The sequence below is a fragment of the Monodelphis domestica genome, chromosome 3, assembly GCF_027887165.1.
Source record: "Monodelphis domestica isolate mMonDom1 chromosome 3, mMonDom1.pri, whole genome shotgun sequence".
Lineage (NCBI taxonomy): Eukaryota > Metazoa > Chordata > Mammalia > Didelphimorphia > Didelphidae > Monodelphis > Monodelphis domestica.
The window spans coordinates 33,406,810-33,421,571 of NC_077229.1; the positions used below are offsets into that span (position 1 = coordinate 33,406,810).

At 47.8% G+C, this 14,762-nt stretch overlaps 1 protein-coding gene across 1 annotated transcript; it reads right to left on the reverse strand.

Annotated features, from left to right (window-relative positions):
• Window positions 1-230: 230 nt before the first annotated feature.
• Window positions 231-6,998, reverse strand: PEBP1 (phosphatidylethanolamine binding protein 1). The gene is made up of 4 exons (XM_001362751.4): window positions 6,684-6,998; window positions 2,533-2,642; window positions 1,540-1,640; window positions 231-1,039 (listed from the first exon to the last, which is right to left on the reverse strand). The coding sequence occupies exons 1-4, from the start codon at window positions 6,990-6,992 to the stop codon at window positions 822-824; spliced, it is 738 nt and encodes a 245-aa protein (XP_001362788.4). The 5' UTR covers window positions 6,993-6,998; the 3' UTR covers window positions 231-821.
• Window positions 6,999-14,762: the final 7,764 nt, after the last annotated feature.

Below are 14,762 nucleotides of genomic sequence, written 5' to 3' on the forward strand. Positions count from 1 at the left end.
GGCTCCAGCGTGATGCCCCAGAGCGCAGGAGCCACAGCTGACAGCAGAGGAATGGCACAGGACGGCTGAGGCCCGTGACGGGGGGAATTGCCCCATCCCATTCCCACGGGCTTCCCCAAGGCTGCTGCAAAGAATGATGGGAAATTCCCTCCAGGGAGCCGGAAGCTGCCCCCCACAGCATCCATGAGAGATGGGGGGGGGGGGGGTGTAAGAATCAGGTGGCAGCCAGGTCATTCCATTCCAGTTTATTTTAATTCAACTACAAGCAAAGGGCAGAGTAAAACACTAATATCGGGAAGTCGGGCCCTGCTTCTCTCACAACACAAACATCTAACCTGAAGCTGGCCCTGCCCGGCCATGAACACTTCTCAACTGGGGGAGGGGGGTAGTTAAGCCCACAACTGCCTTTCCTGCTCCAAATCCCCCAAATGGACCCGCCGAGCTCTTTCCAAAGGAGCAGGAGGCCAAAGGCCACTTGAAGGCAGTCGGGGTTCTCTTCGGGGTGATGGGATGGTGGCCGGCAGTCCGGCTTCTGCCCGGGGCCACGGGGGAGGAAGGGCCGGGCCACACACCGAGGGAGGAGAGCCCCAACAACTTTCTCTTGAGGCTCGGCTCCCACTGTGTGTGCGCAGATTCTAGGTCTCTGTGGATGTGCTCCGGAATCGAATCATGACTTTTACTAACGTGGAGACCCCCTCCCCCCACCCCGCCCTTACTGACCCGCAGGCCGGGGGCCCCCCAAAGCAAGCCCGGCTCTAAACTACTAATGGTCTCAGCCCCCCGCAAGCGGCACTGGGGGGCAGAGGGCGGCCGTGCAGGGCCTACTTCCCGGCCAGCTGCTCGTACAGCCGCGGCACGTAGTCGTCCCACTCAGCCTGGTAGCAGGTGCCGGCCACGGGGTTCCCCAGCTTGTACTTGCTGCGGAAGGCGGCCACCTTGAACTTGCCCCGGTGGTCCCCGGAGCGGTTGCACAGGATGCGCTCGTCGCACTTGAGCGGCCCGCTCTGCTCGTAGACCAGCCACACGTAGCGGTGAAGCCCTGCGGGGAAATGGTGCCCGATGGGGCCGGCCCAAGGCTCACCCGCTGCCCCCCAAGCCTGTGAAGGAGAACCCTGCAGGGAGGGGCTCCCCATCCCCAGGGCCAGGCGTATCGGGCCAGTCTATGACAGGAGGGACGTCTGCCAGGCCCGAGGTGGAGGAGCAGCGAGCCGGGACTCAGGGCTTCTGGGCCAGTGTAGACACCCGCCTGCCAGTGAAGATCCCCACCTCCTCCGTAATTCTAAGGCCCCCCAGCCCCGACACCCCCTGCTCTGAGGCCCCTCCCAGCACTGACACCCCCTGCTCTGAGGCCCCTCCCAGCCCCGACACCCCCTGCTCTGAGGCCCCTCCCAGCACTGACACCCCCTGCTCTGAGGCCCCTCCCAGCCCCGACACCCCCTGCTCTGAGGCCCCCCAGCCCCGACCCCCCGTGCTTGGAGTCCCCCCAACTTGCCCAGATCTGCCAAGCCCACCAGGCAGAGGCCAGTGTTTGGGGCTCACCTGTCCCCTTCGGGGGCCCGGAGCCCACATAGTCGGACAGGACAGTGCCGCTGCTGATGTCGCTGCCTTTCATGTTGACAACCAGGAAGTGGTGCCACTCCCTGAAGCAGGAAGAAAACAGTGAGCCCGGAGGGAGGGGGGACCCCCAAGGCCTCCTCTCAGGACCTCGGACCTGGCCAGGACGCAGAAGGGGCTCATCAGTGCCACGGTGGCACCCACTGCTGGGAGGCTGAGCGGAGGAGGCCCAGAGGACAGGCCGGGCTGAAACCCTCGAGGGGCCCCCCTGCCCCCGGCCCGAGCCCCAGTTTCAGTCAGAAGCGCTGCCCCAAGTCCCAGGGGGGCCTCCGAGTGTCCCACACCCCCACAGCCCCCACTTCCGAGGCCATGAGGGTGCTTCGGAAGTCACACCCTGCCTCAGCAGGGAACACAAGGTCGGGCTACCGCTTGTTCGGGGTGTAAGCTGTGGCCAAAGGGGGCCCAGCCTGCCTTGGTCGAGTCTCTCGATCGTTTTTCCCTCTTCTCCCCCGAACGGCTGCGATTCCCTCTTGGGAAGTGGGGGAGCCCCCGGCGAGGAGCCCCGAGACTCCAAGGGGGAGCTGTGCAAGGGGAGCCCCCCCAGCCTGCGTGACTGAACTGGAGCTGCCCACGAAAGAGGCTGAAGGGCCTGAGGAGGCTCTGTGTCCGGGGAAGGCGGCTCTGCTAGGGGGCCCTCGCTGGCTCGCTCTTTTGCCTATCAGGGAGCTCCAATAAGCTGGACACTCCGAAGGACCAAGGGGGCTGCAGGGGGAGACGTGGGGCAGTCCAGGGGCGCCTCCGGACCAGTCCCGTCACCCCCTCCCAGCCTGGCCACTCTTCTCCCTGGAAATGGACACTAAACAGGAGCAAAGCCTGCTTCCCGGCTGGCACAGGGACGCCTCTGGGAGTCCCCCCTCCCCCCCGCTGCCGCCATCTTGTTTCTAAAGGCTGTTGGGGTCGGGCCGCCTCCCCACTCACCGGAATTTGGGGTCCTTCCTGCTGGGAGCGTCAGGGTCAGTGAGGACCAGAGTGTAGAGCTTGGAGGAGTCGCAGCCCTGCCAGGTGATGCTCACCGGGCGGTTCTTCACCTGTGGGGAGGGGGGGGGCTGGTGAGGGCCAGGGCGGGGCTCTGATGGCGACACCCCCACAAGGGCCCTGAGCGAGGGTCCCGCTCCCAGCAGATACAAGGAGGCCTCAGCCTGCTGGGTGAGGGAGTCAGGCCCGGCACCCCTGGAGAGCGGTATCCAAGTCTGAGGCACCCCATGGTGGGGGGGAGGGGGGAGACCTGGGACTTTCAGCTCCATTTTACAGAGCTGGAAACTGAGGCACAGAATAGCTAATGGCACATCCAGGGTCACAGAGCCCAGAACATCACAGTGCAGCCCCCCACTGTGGCCACTCTCTGGGAGAGGGAAGAGCTGGACCCACTGCAGGGAGATTTGGGGCACAAGATTTGCAGGCAAATGGAAGGGGAAAAGGGTCCAGAAGAGAGGGTGCAGCAGGGGGGCTGCTGACCCAGGCCAGGGGGGTCTCTGGCTCCTGTGGGAATGGGCCTTCTTCTAGAAATGAGGCCCAAAAGAAGAGGAGAATCAGGGAGCAAACCCCGTAAGGCCAGGGCAGAAAGCATCCAGATGGGAAAGCTTTGATTCCACTCAGACTATGAAGGCAAGTACAGGAGCCATAAACCAGATGGAGGGTCTAGAGCAGACAGAGAACGGCTGGATAATGAAGAGGATGAGGGAGATTTTTTTTGGAAATGGACAAAAAATGAAATTTTAAAAACTCATGAGGAGGCCTATGTGAAAGGAGGAGGAGAAACCTATTGGAGGCAAAGAATTCTATAACCGGACAAAAGCAGAAGATAAAGAACTAATAAGCAAAAGGCCAAAGGTAATCCGGAAACAAATCAGAGAAGGGGAGAAACAAGTCCCTCTTTTAAAAAAGATGAAGTAACTGAAAGAACATAATACAAAAGAGACATGCAGGAGGCAGATATTATTTTACAGAAGAAGAGAGGGAAAAAACCTTAACTTGGGGGGTAAAACATGATTAGAGACAGGGAAAAAGAATCCTCTCATAATTTTAAATGTGAATGGATTTAACAATCCAATAAAGTGAAAAAGAGGAAACCCTACAGCAGTCTGTTGCTTCTAAGAAACACATTTTCCAAAACAAAGACATACATGAAATAAAGCTGAGGCAGTAGAAAAAACTGACTGCCTCAAGTGAATTCAAAAAGCAAGAGTGGAAATCATGCTATCTCAAGAAAGCAAAAACATTCAAAGTTTAAAAAAGGAATAAGCAAGAAACTATGTCCCGCTGAAAGGAACCAAAGACAACAGCAATATTAGTCATAAATATATACACTCCAAATGCATAAACATTACTGGGGGGCAGGGAGTGTACAAAGAGGAGGCATGTGGAAGTGAACAAATTCTCCCAGAAACATGGGGAGGCCCTGATTGCTTCCACTGGCTCTCTTCCCCCACTTGTTACCCCTTCCCCTTTGGGGTTCCACTGATTAGTCTCTTTTTCTCTCAGGCTTTTATCTAGTTAGAGAATCCCTCTTAGGCACAGATTCCTCCAGTTCCTCCCCCTCAACTATTCATGGATATTCATGAGTTTTAAAATTTTCCCCTTTCATGTCCCTTTCCAGAAAAGATTTCTCTCACTCTCTTCATTGTCCATCTTCGGTTTCGGGCTCTGCTCCAGGCATTTATTCTCATTTATGATGCCTAGCTTCCTTTGGCCTCTCTTTTCCCTGTAGTCTTCATACAATCAGTTTTAACTCTTATCAACTAAACAGGACAGCAAATGCATATATTTCTCAGCATTATAGGGAATTTTTGCAAAAACTGATCAAGTACTAGGGCCCAAAAACTCTGTGAACAAATGTAAAAAGACAGAAATAGTTCATATATCCTTTATGGGCCAATAAAAGCAAGAATTAGTTCAGGAACCACAAATAAAAGACAAAGACCAAAGGGAGATTATAGGATGAATCCTAAAAAATGAGTGGATCAAAGAACAAACCATAGAAACAATCGCTATAAAAAAGAAAATGATAATGATGAAACACCACACCAAAATGTCTAAGATGGAGCTAAAACAGACCTCAGTGGAAAAATATCCTTTGAACCCAAATTAACAACCTAGAAGAGAAGATGAGGGACCCGGCTGTCCCTATACCAGAGATAGCTTCTGCCATGTAAGAGATAGAAGCCACTCAGTTTCTTTCTTCCTTTTTTTTTTTTAAAAACCCTTACCTTCCATCTTGGAGTCAATACTGTGTATTGGCTCCAAGGCAGAAGAGTGGTAAGGGCTAGGCAATGGGGGTTAAGTGACTTGCCCAGGGTCACACAGCTAGGAAGTATCTGAAGCCAGATTTGAACCTAGGACCTCCCATCTCTAGGCCTGGCTCTCAATCCACTGAGCCACCCAGCTGCCCCCAGTTTCTTTCTTTTTAAGAGGGATTTGGAAAGGCTTCCTGGAGAAGGCGGGATTTTGGCTTGGGAAGCCTGGAGATGAGGGAGCAGAGAAGATGACCAGTGAGAATGCGGAACAAAGAGAGGGAGTCTTGTTCCAAAACTGCCAGGAGGCCACTGTCACCAGATCCAAGAGAACATGCTGGGGAGGAAAGTATAAGAAGACTAGAAAGATGGGGGACTTTAAATGTCAAAGAGAATTTTGTGTTTGCTCCTGGAGGTGAGGGGGAGTTTCTAGAGTTGACTGAAGAGGCAATAACAGGCTCAGACCTGCACTTTAAGAAAAACGCTTTAGTGGGGGGCAGCTGAGTGACTCAGTAAATGGAGAGCCAGGTCTGGAGACAAGGGAGATCCTGGGTTCAAATCCAGTCTCAGACACTTTCTAGCTAGGTGACCCTGGGCAAGTCACTGAATCCCCGTTGTCTAGCCCTTAGTGCTCTTCTACCTTGGAAGCAATGCACAGGATTGATTCTAAGGGAGGTGAGTTTTTTAAAAATTAAAGAAAAATCACTTTAGTAGCTGAATGGTGGATGGCCAGGAGTAGGGAGAGCCCAGAGGCAGGCAGACCTACCTGCAGCCACTGCAGCAGCAGCTAGACAGCCACTCTGGGCACCAGGAAGACTGGAGTTCAAGTCTAACCTCTACAATCACCCACTGTGCCATGCTGGCTCCTACACTGCCAGAGAGCATTTCCCACACCATGAAATCCCAGGCCCCATATGCCAGGTGCCCAGCTAGGCCCTATGGGGCAGCTTATTGCTTTCTTCTACCTGGAATAACAAAAGGATAATCTCTCTCCTGCCCCGTGGGGGGTCAGGTCTGAGGCTGGTTCCCACTCCTCCTCCTCCAACACCCAAACCAGGCATTTATGAAGGGCCAGAGTGCCTGGGACCCTGTTAAGTAATGGGGACACCGCCACAAACACGGAGTGGGCTAGACAAAAAGAGAAAGAGGGCTACTGCCCCCCCCCACCTTTCCACCTCCCTTCCCCCCCTTTTCTAGGCACTGAGAAGGGCCTGAGGCCCTGAGTTCAAGTCTCAACTCTCCAACTCATTAACTGAGTGACTTTGGTAGGGTCCCCTTCTAGGCCTCTGCTGGGGCGCTCAGTAAATGGCATACCAAAAGCCTTTGATCCCACAATCCTGAGCAGAGTGACGGTCCCAAGTCCGCCTCCAAGTGTCAGGGAGGGCTGCCCTGAGCAAGGCCCCAGAATCCCTAATTCAAGTCCTCCCTTAAGCTGCTCGGGAAGGGTGAGGAAGCTTAGTGTGGGAACTGCCTGGGAGGGAACCTTGGTCTTCTCATCTGTGAAATGGGCCTTTCCGGCTCCTGGAGGCATAGTAAAAGTGCCCACAGCTCAGTTATCTCAAAAAACGTTGGCTGTAACTGACCAGGAGAAGAAATTGACTCCTGGGGGGGGAGAGGGTGGAGCTCCCTCCAAAGGCCTCCCTGGACTCGATTTTCCTGTCTAAAAGAGGCGCCCCCACCCCGGACGGTGATCGCACTCGCCAGGCTCAGGCCCTGCAGATTGTGTAGCCTTGAAATCTCTAGCCCCTGCACCCGCTGGTAAGAAATAACAGCCTCCCGATCTTCCGTCGCTCCTCCCGGGGGTCCTGAGGCCTCCATCCCTCCGTCTGGGCCTGGTACCTGCGTGGGAGTCAGCACTTGGCCCAGCTCATTGATTTCGTTATCCGCGTACTTGACGGTGAGCGGGTGCTGCGGCTTCTCCTCCACCTCCCGCAGGCTCAGGGGCCCGGTCCACTGATTCAGGTCCACCGGCATGGTGCAAAGCAGGAGACGGCGGCGGCAACAGGGACCAACAGCCAAAACGCACGAACAACAGAGCAGGAATGCGCCGCGAGCTGCATGACCCAGAACTAGAGAGCGCGCCTGGATACGCCCCCAGCTCAGCTGCCCAATCAGAAACTGATGCCCTAAGCCGTTCTGCTCTATCATTGGGTTAGATCAACTAGCCGTTTCTAGGAGACTCGGTCTGGAGCGTGCTCTGACACGCCCCATCACGCGCTGCCCAATTAGAAGCCGGATTCTTTTGCCTTTCTGCTCTCTGATTGGGTTAGACTTACCAACAACGAAGTCAGGTCCGCTAGCTAGGCGGAGGCGCGCGCTAGGCCACTCTCTCTCCATTAGCCAACCAATAAGAAACGATACCCTCACCTTTATGCTCTCTGATTGGTCTAGACCAAGCTAACCCAACCGGGCTCAGGAACGTGTGACCCTCCAGATTTTTCTACACCAGTTTGTTCCATTCTCCTCTTGGCCTGCCAGCTATGTAACTGTGACCAGTGTCCCCGAAACTGGGCAGCGCGTGGCACGATTTAAGAATAAGCAATCATCCAAAGCAGGGCTAATTTGCTTTTTACCCTCGTTTGCATGCTCTCCTGCTAACATCCCCTGCTTCTCTTTGCATCTGATTTTTGCTGTTGCAATCAGCCTGCAATTGCTCCTAACTCCATAATAATCTTTCCACTCTTCCTCGTCCCACTGCCAAAATAAACTTGCTTCTATAGTACCTCTATCCTGCTCCCAAAATTTCCATGACTCCCTTCACTGACTTAACCAGTAAAATGCAAGCAAGCTCTTTTTGCCTGATAATCAAAGCCTTTTACAATTTGGCTCTTCTCCTACCTGTGATTTTTTTATTTTTCTTTTTATTATGAATTTACTGTCGTGAGTAAACATGAACAAAAAGTAAGCCTATCTGATAGTGAATGAATTAATCAATTTCTTTTTTGCTTGCATATTCAGTGTCCTAAGTCTTAATGATGTTTTAAGTTTTTAAAGCACTATGAATTTTGAAATAACCTGTATTTACTGGGTTGCATGTAGGAATGAATAGGTAGTCATGAGAAAGAGAGAGGGGAAGGAAGGCGAGGGGGGGGTGTAACTGAGAGAAGTGGGGGGGAGCAACTCAGTTCAGTGACTTTCTCTATAAATAGAGGAGATTTCCTCACTATGGCTTCCCTTTCTAGAGGAAAAAAAAATTAAGAGGCAGAATTATGTAGTGGAAAAAATACTGAATTTGGTATGAGAGGACTTGGGTTGAAATCTCAACTCTACAACTTGGGTGGTCTTGGACAAGTCACTTCAATCCTTGGGCCTCTTTTCCCTAATCTAGAAAAATAAGGGATTATATTAGATGATCTCTGAAGTCCCAGTTTTGAATCCATGATCTATCTGGTATCTCATTCCCCTACCAGGTCACAATGTTCATTTTCTCTTCTCTTCTCTTTGTTTCTTTTCTTAAAATCCTTACTTTTATCTAAGAATTGATACTAAGTGTAGATTCCAAGGCAGAAAAGCTGGAAGGTTCCCAGATTTGGGTCCAAAATCCACTTTGATTAAAAAAAAAACTGCTGGAAAAATTGGAAGACAGCATGGGAGGGATTAGGTTTGGATCTGCATCTTACACCCTACACCAAGACAGACTCAGAATGGGTGAATAATTTGAATATAAAGAAGGAAACTATAAGCAAATTAGGCAAACACAGAATAGTATACTTGTCAGATCTTCGGGAAAGGAAAGATTTTAAAACCAAGCAAGAGCTAGAAAAAAACACAAAATGTAAAATCACTAATTTTGATTACATCAAATTAAAAAGGTTTTGTACAAACAAAACCAATGCAACCAAAATTAGAAGGGAACCAACAAATTGGGAAACAATCTTCATAACAAAAACCTCTGGCAAAGGTCTAATTACTCAAATTTATAAAGAGCTAAATCAATTGTACAAAAAAAATCAAACCATTCCCCATTTGATAAAAAGGCAAGGGACATGAATAGGCAATTTTCAGTTAAAGAAATAAAAACTATTAAACACATGAAAAAGTGTTCTAAATCTCTTATAATCAGAGAGATGCAAATCAAAACAACTCTGAGGTATCACCTCACACCTAGCAGATTGGCTAACTTGACAGCAAAGGAAAGTAATAAATACTGGAGGAGATGTGGCGAAGTAGGGACATTAATTCATTGCTGGTGGAGTTGCGAACTGATCCAGCCATTCTGGAGGGCAATTTGGAACTATGCCCAAAGGGTGATAAAAGAATGCTTGCCCTATGATCCAGCCATAACACTGCTGGGCTTGTACCCTAAAGAGATAATAAAGAAAAGGACATGTTCAAAAATATTCATAGCTGTGCTCTTTGTAATGTCAAAAAATTGGAAAATGAGGGGATGCCCTTCAATTGGGGAATGACTGCACGAATTTTGGTATATGTTGGTGATGAAATACTATTGTGCTCAAAGGAATAATAAACTGGAGGAATTCCATGTGAACCAGAAAGACCTCCAGGAAGTGATGCAGAGCAAAAGGAGCAGAACCGGGAGAACATTTTACACAGAGACTGATACACTGTAGAACAATCAAATGTAACGGACTTCTCCATTAGCACCAATGCAATGATCCAGGACAATTCTGAGGAACTTATGAGAAAGATGCTATCCGCATCCAGAGAAAGAACCGTGGGAGTAGAAACACAGAAGAAAAACAACTGCTTGATTGCATGGTTTGATGGGGATATGACTGAGGATGTAGATTCTAAATGATCATCCTAGTGCAAACATCAACAACATGGAAATAGGTTCTGAACAAGAACACAAGTAATACCCAGTGGAATTGCATGTCAACTATGGGAAGGGTGGGGGGAGGGAAGGGAGGGAAAGAATATGATTCTTGTAACCAAGGAATAATGTTTGAATGAAAATAAAATGAAATAATTTTTTTAAAAAGCTGGAAGATCTAAGCAATTGGGCCTGAGTGACTTGTTCAGGGTCATACAACTAAGGAGTATCTGAGGTCAAATTTGAACCCAGGACCTTTCATCTCTAGGCCTGGTTCTATATCCACTAAGTCACCTAGTTGCTCCCTTCCCTTTCAGGTGGTCTGAGACTGTGCTGAATCTCTGCCCAAAGTAGGTTCTAAAAAATGATGGTCCATTGTTTTGTTTTGTTTTTAATGTAATGAAGCCCCTGGAAGCATTGTGAAATAAACATCCCCAAAAATGTGCCCTGGTGCTTCATAGCTCTGACTTAGCATGCTCCTGTTGGCCAGTTCCAGGTGAGTTGGGGGGCGGGGGGGGAGTGAAGGAAGGGACACAAATGAAGGGACAGTCTCTGTAGGTGGGGATGGGAAGATGATGAAAGGAATGAGAACAGAAAGGAGCCGATTCCCCAGGAACACAGCCTGCTCAAAGGTCACCTCCTCCTGGACATAGCTCTTCTGTGATTAACTCCACCCTCAGTAGGGAAGACTTTGTTCTGGCCCAAAGGCACTGGTCCAGAGCAGAGGATCTGCCAAGAAAAGTCGCTGCAATTAACACAGGACAGAGAGTATTATGAGACTCAGGAGAGATAATTCATGGAAAGCGCTTTGCAAACCTTAAAGTGGTATATAAATGCCAGTTATTATAATTAAGTATAATTATTTAGTTTTAGTAAAAGTTTTTTAATTATTTTTTTTATTTTTCATTAGTAGTGATCAACTTAATTGTTTCTTTTTAGTTACTAGTGTTGTATTTAATGATTAATTATTGTTTATTACCCAGGCTTCCAGACTAGTGATAATTCACTTTCTGAGCCTTTTACTACACTCCAGTGGAGCTCCAGTTATGTTTGCAGAACAATAAGATAACAAGCCAGGTTCAAAGGGAGGAAAATTATCTAGGCGCACACATCCATTCAAGATTAATCCACATTATTAATACTTTGTTGAATTTAGATAATTTTTTATAAACCAATAAATCAAACCCTGGTTTGTAGCCAGTGCCCATTGCTGAGGTAGAAATGCACTCACTGAAAATGGACCAATCAACTCTCCTGAGCCAGTTAGAGCTGGCTCCAGCACACCCCTTTCTGGAAGGGAATGTTCGGAGGCAGAAAGATGCCTGGAAGATGGGAATTTGGTAACCCATCCTAAACAATCAATCAACATACACTTAGGAAGCTGGAGTCTAACAGCAAGGAGGGAGAGGAGGAATAGCTCAAATTTCTGTGTTTGAGGTTTGCAAAGCATTTTCCATGTTGTCTTGTTTGAGCCTCAAAGCAGCCCTCTTGAGGGAAACACTCATTATCCTCATCCTAAAGTTGGAAAACAGAGAGGTGGTCTACAGTTGGGAAGACCTGGAAAAATCAGACACTTCCTAGTTGTGTGACCCTGGGCAAGTCATTTAACTCCATTTGCCTAGCCATTGCCCTTCTGTCCTAGAATTGTTACTAGGGCAGAAAGAGAGAGAAAGAAGGAAGACAGACAGAGAGACAGACAGAGGAGGAAGGAAGGAAGGAAGGAAGGAAGGAAGGAAGGAAGGAAGGAAGGAAGGAAGGAAGGAAGGAAGGAAGGAAGGAAGGAAGGAAGGAAGGAAGGGAGGGAGGGAGGGAGGGAGGGAGGGAGGAAGGGAGGGAGGAAGGAAGGGAGGGAGGAAGGGAGGGAGGAGGGAGGGAAGAAGGAAAGAAACCCCAAATGGGGTCACAGAGCTGGACACAACTGAAAACAACTCTGTTTGTGTGTGTGTGTGTGTGTGTGTGTGTGTGTGTGTGTGTGTGTGTGTGTGTGTGTGTAAACTCTTACTTTCCATTTTAGAATCAATATTGGCAGAAAAGCAGTTAAGGCTAGGCAATGGGAGTTAAGTAACTTGCCCAGGTCACACAGCTAGGAAATATCTGAGGCCAGGTTTGAACCCAGGACTTCCTGACTATAGGCCTGGCACTCTATCTATTAAGTCATCTAGCTGCCCCCATTTATAGTACATTTTTTAAGAAATAGATAAATAGAAAGAAAACTAGGTTAGACAAGGCAGAAACATAACTATATAAGTAATCTCTGAGAAAGAGACTATAGAGTCAGAGATATAGATTAGAATATACAGAAAGTGAGATGTAGATATATAGCTAAGTGGACAGACAGACAGATAGATAAATAGATGATAGATAGATGGATGGATGATGGATGATAGATAGATAGATAGATAGATAGATAGATAGATAGATAGATAGATAGACAGACAGACAGACAGACAGACAGACAGACGGACGGATGGATGGATGGATGGATGGATAGATAGATAGATAGATAGATAGATAGATAGATAGATAATTAGACAGACATAGATAGATAGATAGATAGATAGATAGATAGATAGATAGATAGATAGATAGATAAATTAATCAGCAAGTTGTATAGCAAGGGTCCTTAACTTGGAGATCAAAAACTGGTATAGATAGTAAGATAGATATAGATATAGAGTTTATTTCTTTTGCAATCCTATATATTTAAAAATACAATTGACATCACATAGTAGCCAAATACAAAAAAAAAAAAGGTCAAGAAACTCCTCTCTAAAATGTCATGGAATATGAGGTTCTGGTAGAATGCTGAAGTGAATTCAATTAAATTCATTTCAAGGGCCTACTATAACTTATTTATCAAGCGCCTACAATAGGCTAGTGCACAAAGACCAAACAAGAAAAATGAAAAGTGTACCCTGTCCACAAGGACAATCTAACTTGCAATCTAACTTGGGGGGATTCTACAAGAATACAAACAAATTCAAGCTTTAGGGTGCAAGGCTGAGAAGAAGCTTCATAGGCATTGGCACATGAACCGCTTTCTTGGAGGGAGAGACACATGAGAAGGGAGTGTGGACAGTACATTCCAGTCAAGACAGAAAATCTGTATGAATGCCTAGGGGCAGGAGATAAGAGTGTGGTGTTCTAGGAGCACTGACCAGTCCAGTCTGGAAAGAACAAAGTGTTCCTCTTAGAAGAGTACTGAAAAGCAGTTTTCTAAAAGCAGAGAAAATCCAGCTCTTGGCTATATGAGCCTCTGGGAGATCTAAGAACTGAATGAGTCTTAAAGGGAAAAAGATACTTTTTTTTTTCTTTTGCCCTAGAAGGAGATCTCATGAACAAGGGACAGAAAAGAACAAAGACTCTGAGCACCTGATTTGAGAGATAACAATTGCAGAGGTAGGGAAGCAGAGGCCAGAGCTGAGCTGCTAGTAGGGGATCCTTGGAGCTACCTCTGTCCACCTTTGTCAGATGAGGTAGAATGGACTTAAATAAGTAGTAGTAAGTAGTAAATAAGTACAGTAGTACTGAAACATCCAATTCCCTAGGCCTAAACCAGATGGGGACATTGCCATGCTTTTTCTCTACTTTCTCTCACTAGAAGAAACAGCTAATATCATATACCAGTTTTTCTGTTCTTCATTTATATTATCTATGTTAATTATTATTAATGCCTACTTATTCTAGAAATAAAGATTTGATCCATCATAACTACTCTAATTTGTATGCCTCATTAGGAAAGAGGAGTTACACAAGAGGGAGGAATAGCAGCTGGCATGTTACACAGAGAAAGAAGGAAACAGAGAGCATGGATATTCTCTGTTTACATTTTTCCAATGTAAATGGGGGCTCCTGAGCTATATGAAAGAGAACCTCGTTTTATATTTCATAAACTTCCCAACTTGGATTAAAGAATGTAGGATTTGGTACTTTTTTGCTCCCATAGGCTATCAGAAACAGAAGCTTTACAAAAGCAATTTAGCTATGTGGAAAGGAAAACTGAACAAGTTTTGGACATTTTGCCACTCAGGTAGAACAAACAGCACTTAGAATGTTGGAGACAAGATATTGACAAGAATGACAGTAAGTGGGGAAGGGGAACAGTGACAGTTGCTCTTGAGGACTTTCTCCCGGCCCTCCAACTGGAAGGAGTCTCTCCCATGTCTCAGGATAGAAGTACCTCCATTCCTGGATTTCCCCAACTGTGTGCTCTACCTGGATTCCTGTGATCATGTCATCGAATAAAAGAGATTTAAGGGGAGCAGCTTAAACTGTAAGACCAGTCTTTAGGGGTAACAGCCCAAAGAGATAGGCCCTACTAGCGCTTAAGGTCAGAGCCTTTTCTTCCTCTTGTTGTCTACTGCTAAGACTTTGAACTTAAGAAAACTAGCACAGAGGGGGCAGCTGGGTAGCTCAGTGGATTGAGAACCAGGCCTAGAGATGGGAGGTCCTAGGTTCAAATCCGGCCTCAGCCACTTCCTAGCTGTGTAACCCTGGCCAAGTCACTTGATCCCCATTGCCTAGCCCTTACCACTCTTCTGCCTTGGAGCCAATACACAGTATTGACTCCAAGACAGAAGGTAAGGGTTTAAAAAAAAGAAAAAGAAAAAAGAAAACTAGCACAGATTAGCATAGGCAGTAATAAAAGAAACCCTCCACCAGCCTGTGAGGGCTGGCCTCAGCTCAAAAGCTGAGAGAGACTCAAATCCAATCTAGGGAAATCCTGATTCTCTCTTCCCTGATACTTCCCCAATCCCAACTTGCTATTAAGATTCATCTTGCATTAAATAACCACAGTCAGATAAGAGAAGAACAATCATTTCAGGGGACATAGAGGGAGCTGAACCTCAGGACAGCCATTCAACCATAAATGGTCCTTATCTGACCCCTGCTGGGTGACCTTGGTCTGGGGAAGGCTTGTTCCTCAGGGGGGTCTGTCCTTACCTGCTCTGGGATATCTTCAACATCAATAAATAGAGAAGATGTCCCCTCAGGCTATCATAGGTGGCCCATTTCTCGGGAACCCCAATTTTCAAAGATAGCCTCTCGGCAGGGAGTCTCTCCTTTTACCTCAGCAGCAGCCGTATTCCCTCTGTCCCTTCAACTCCTCCATTCCCTGTTACAAAACCTTCCCCTGTCCCTCT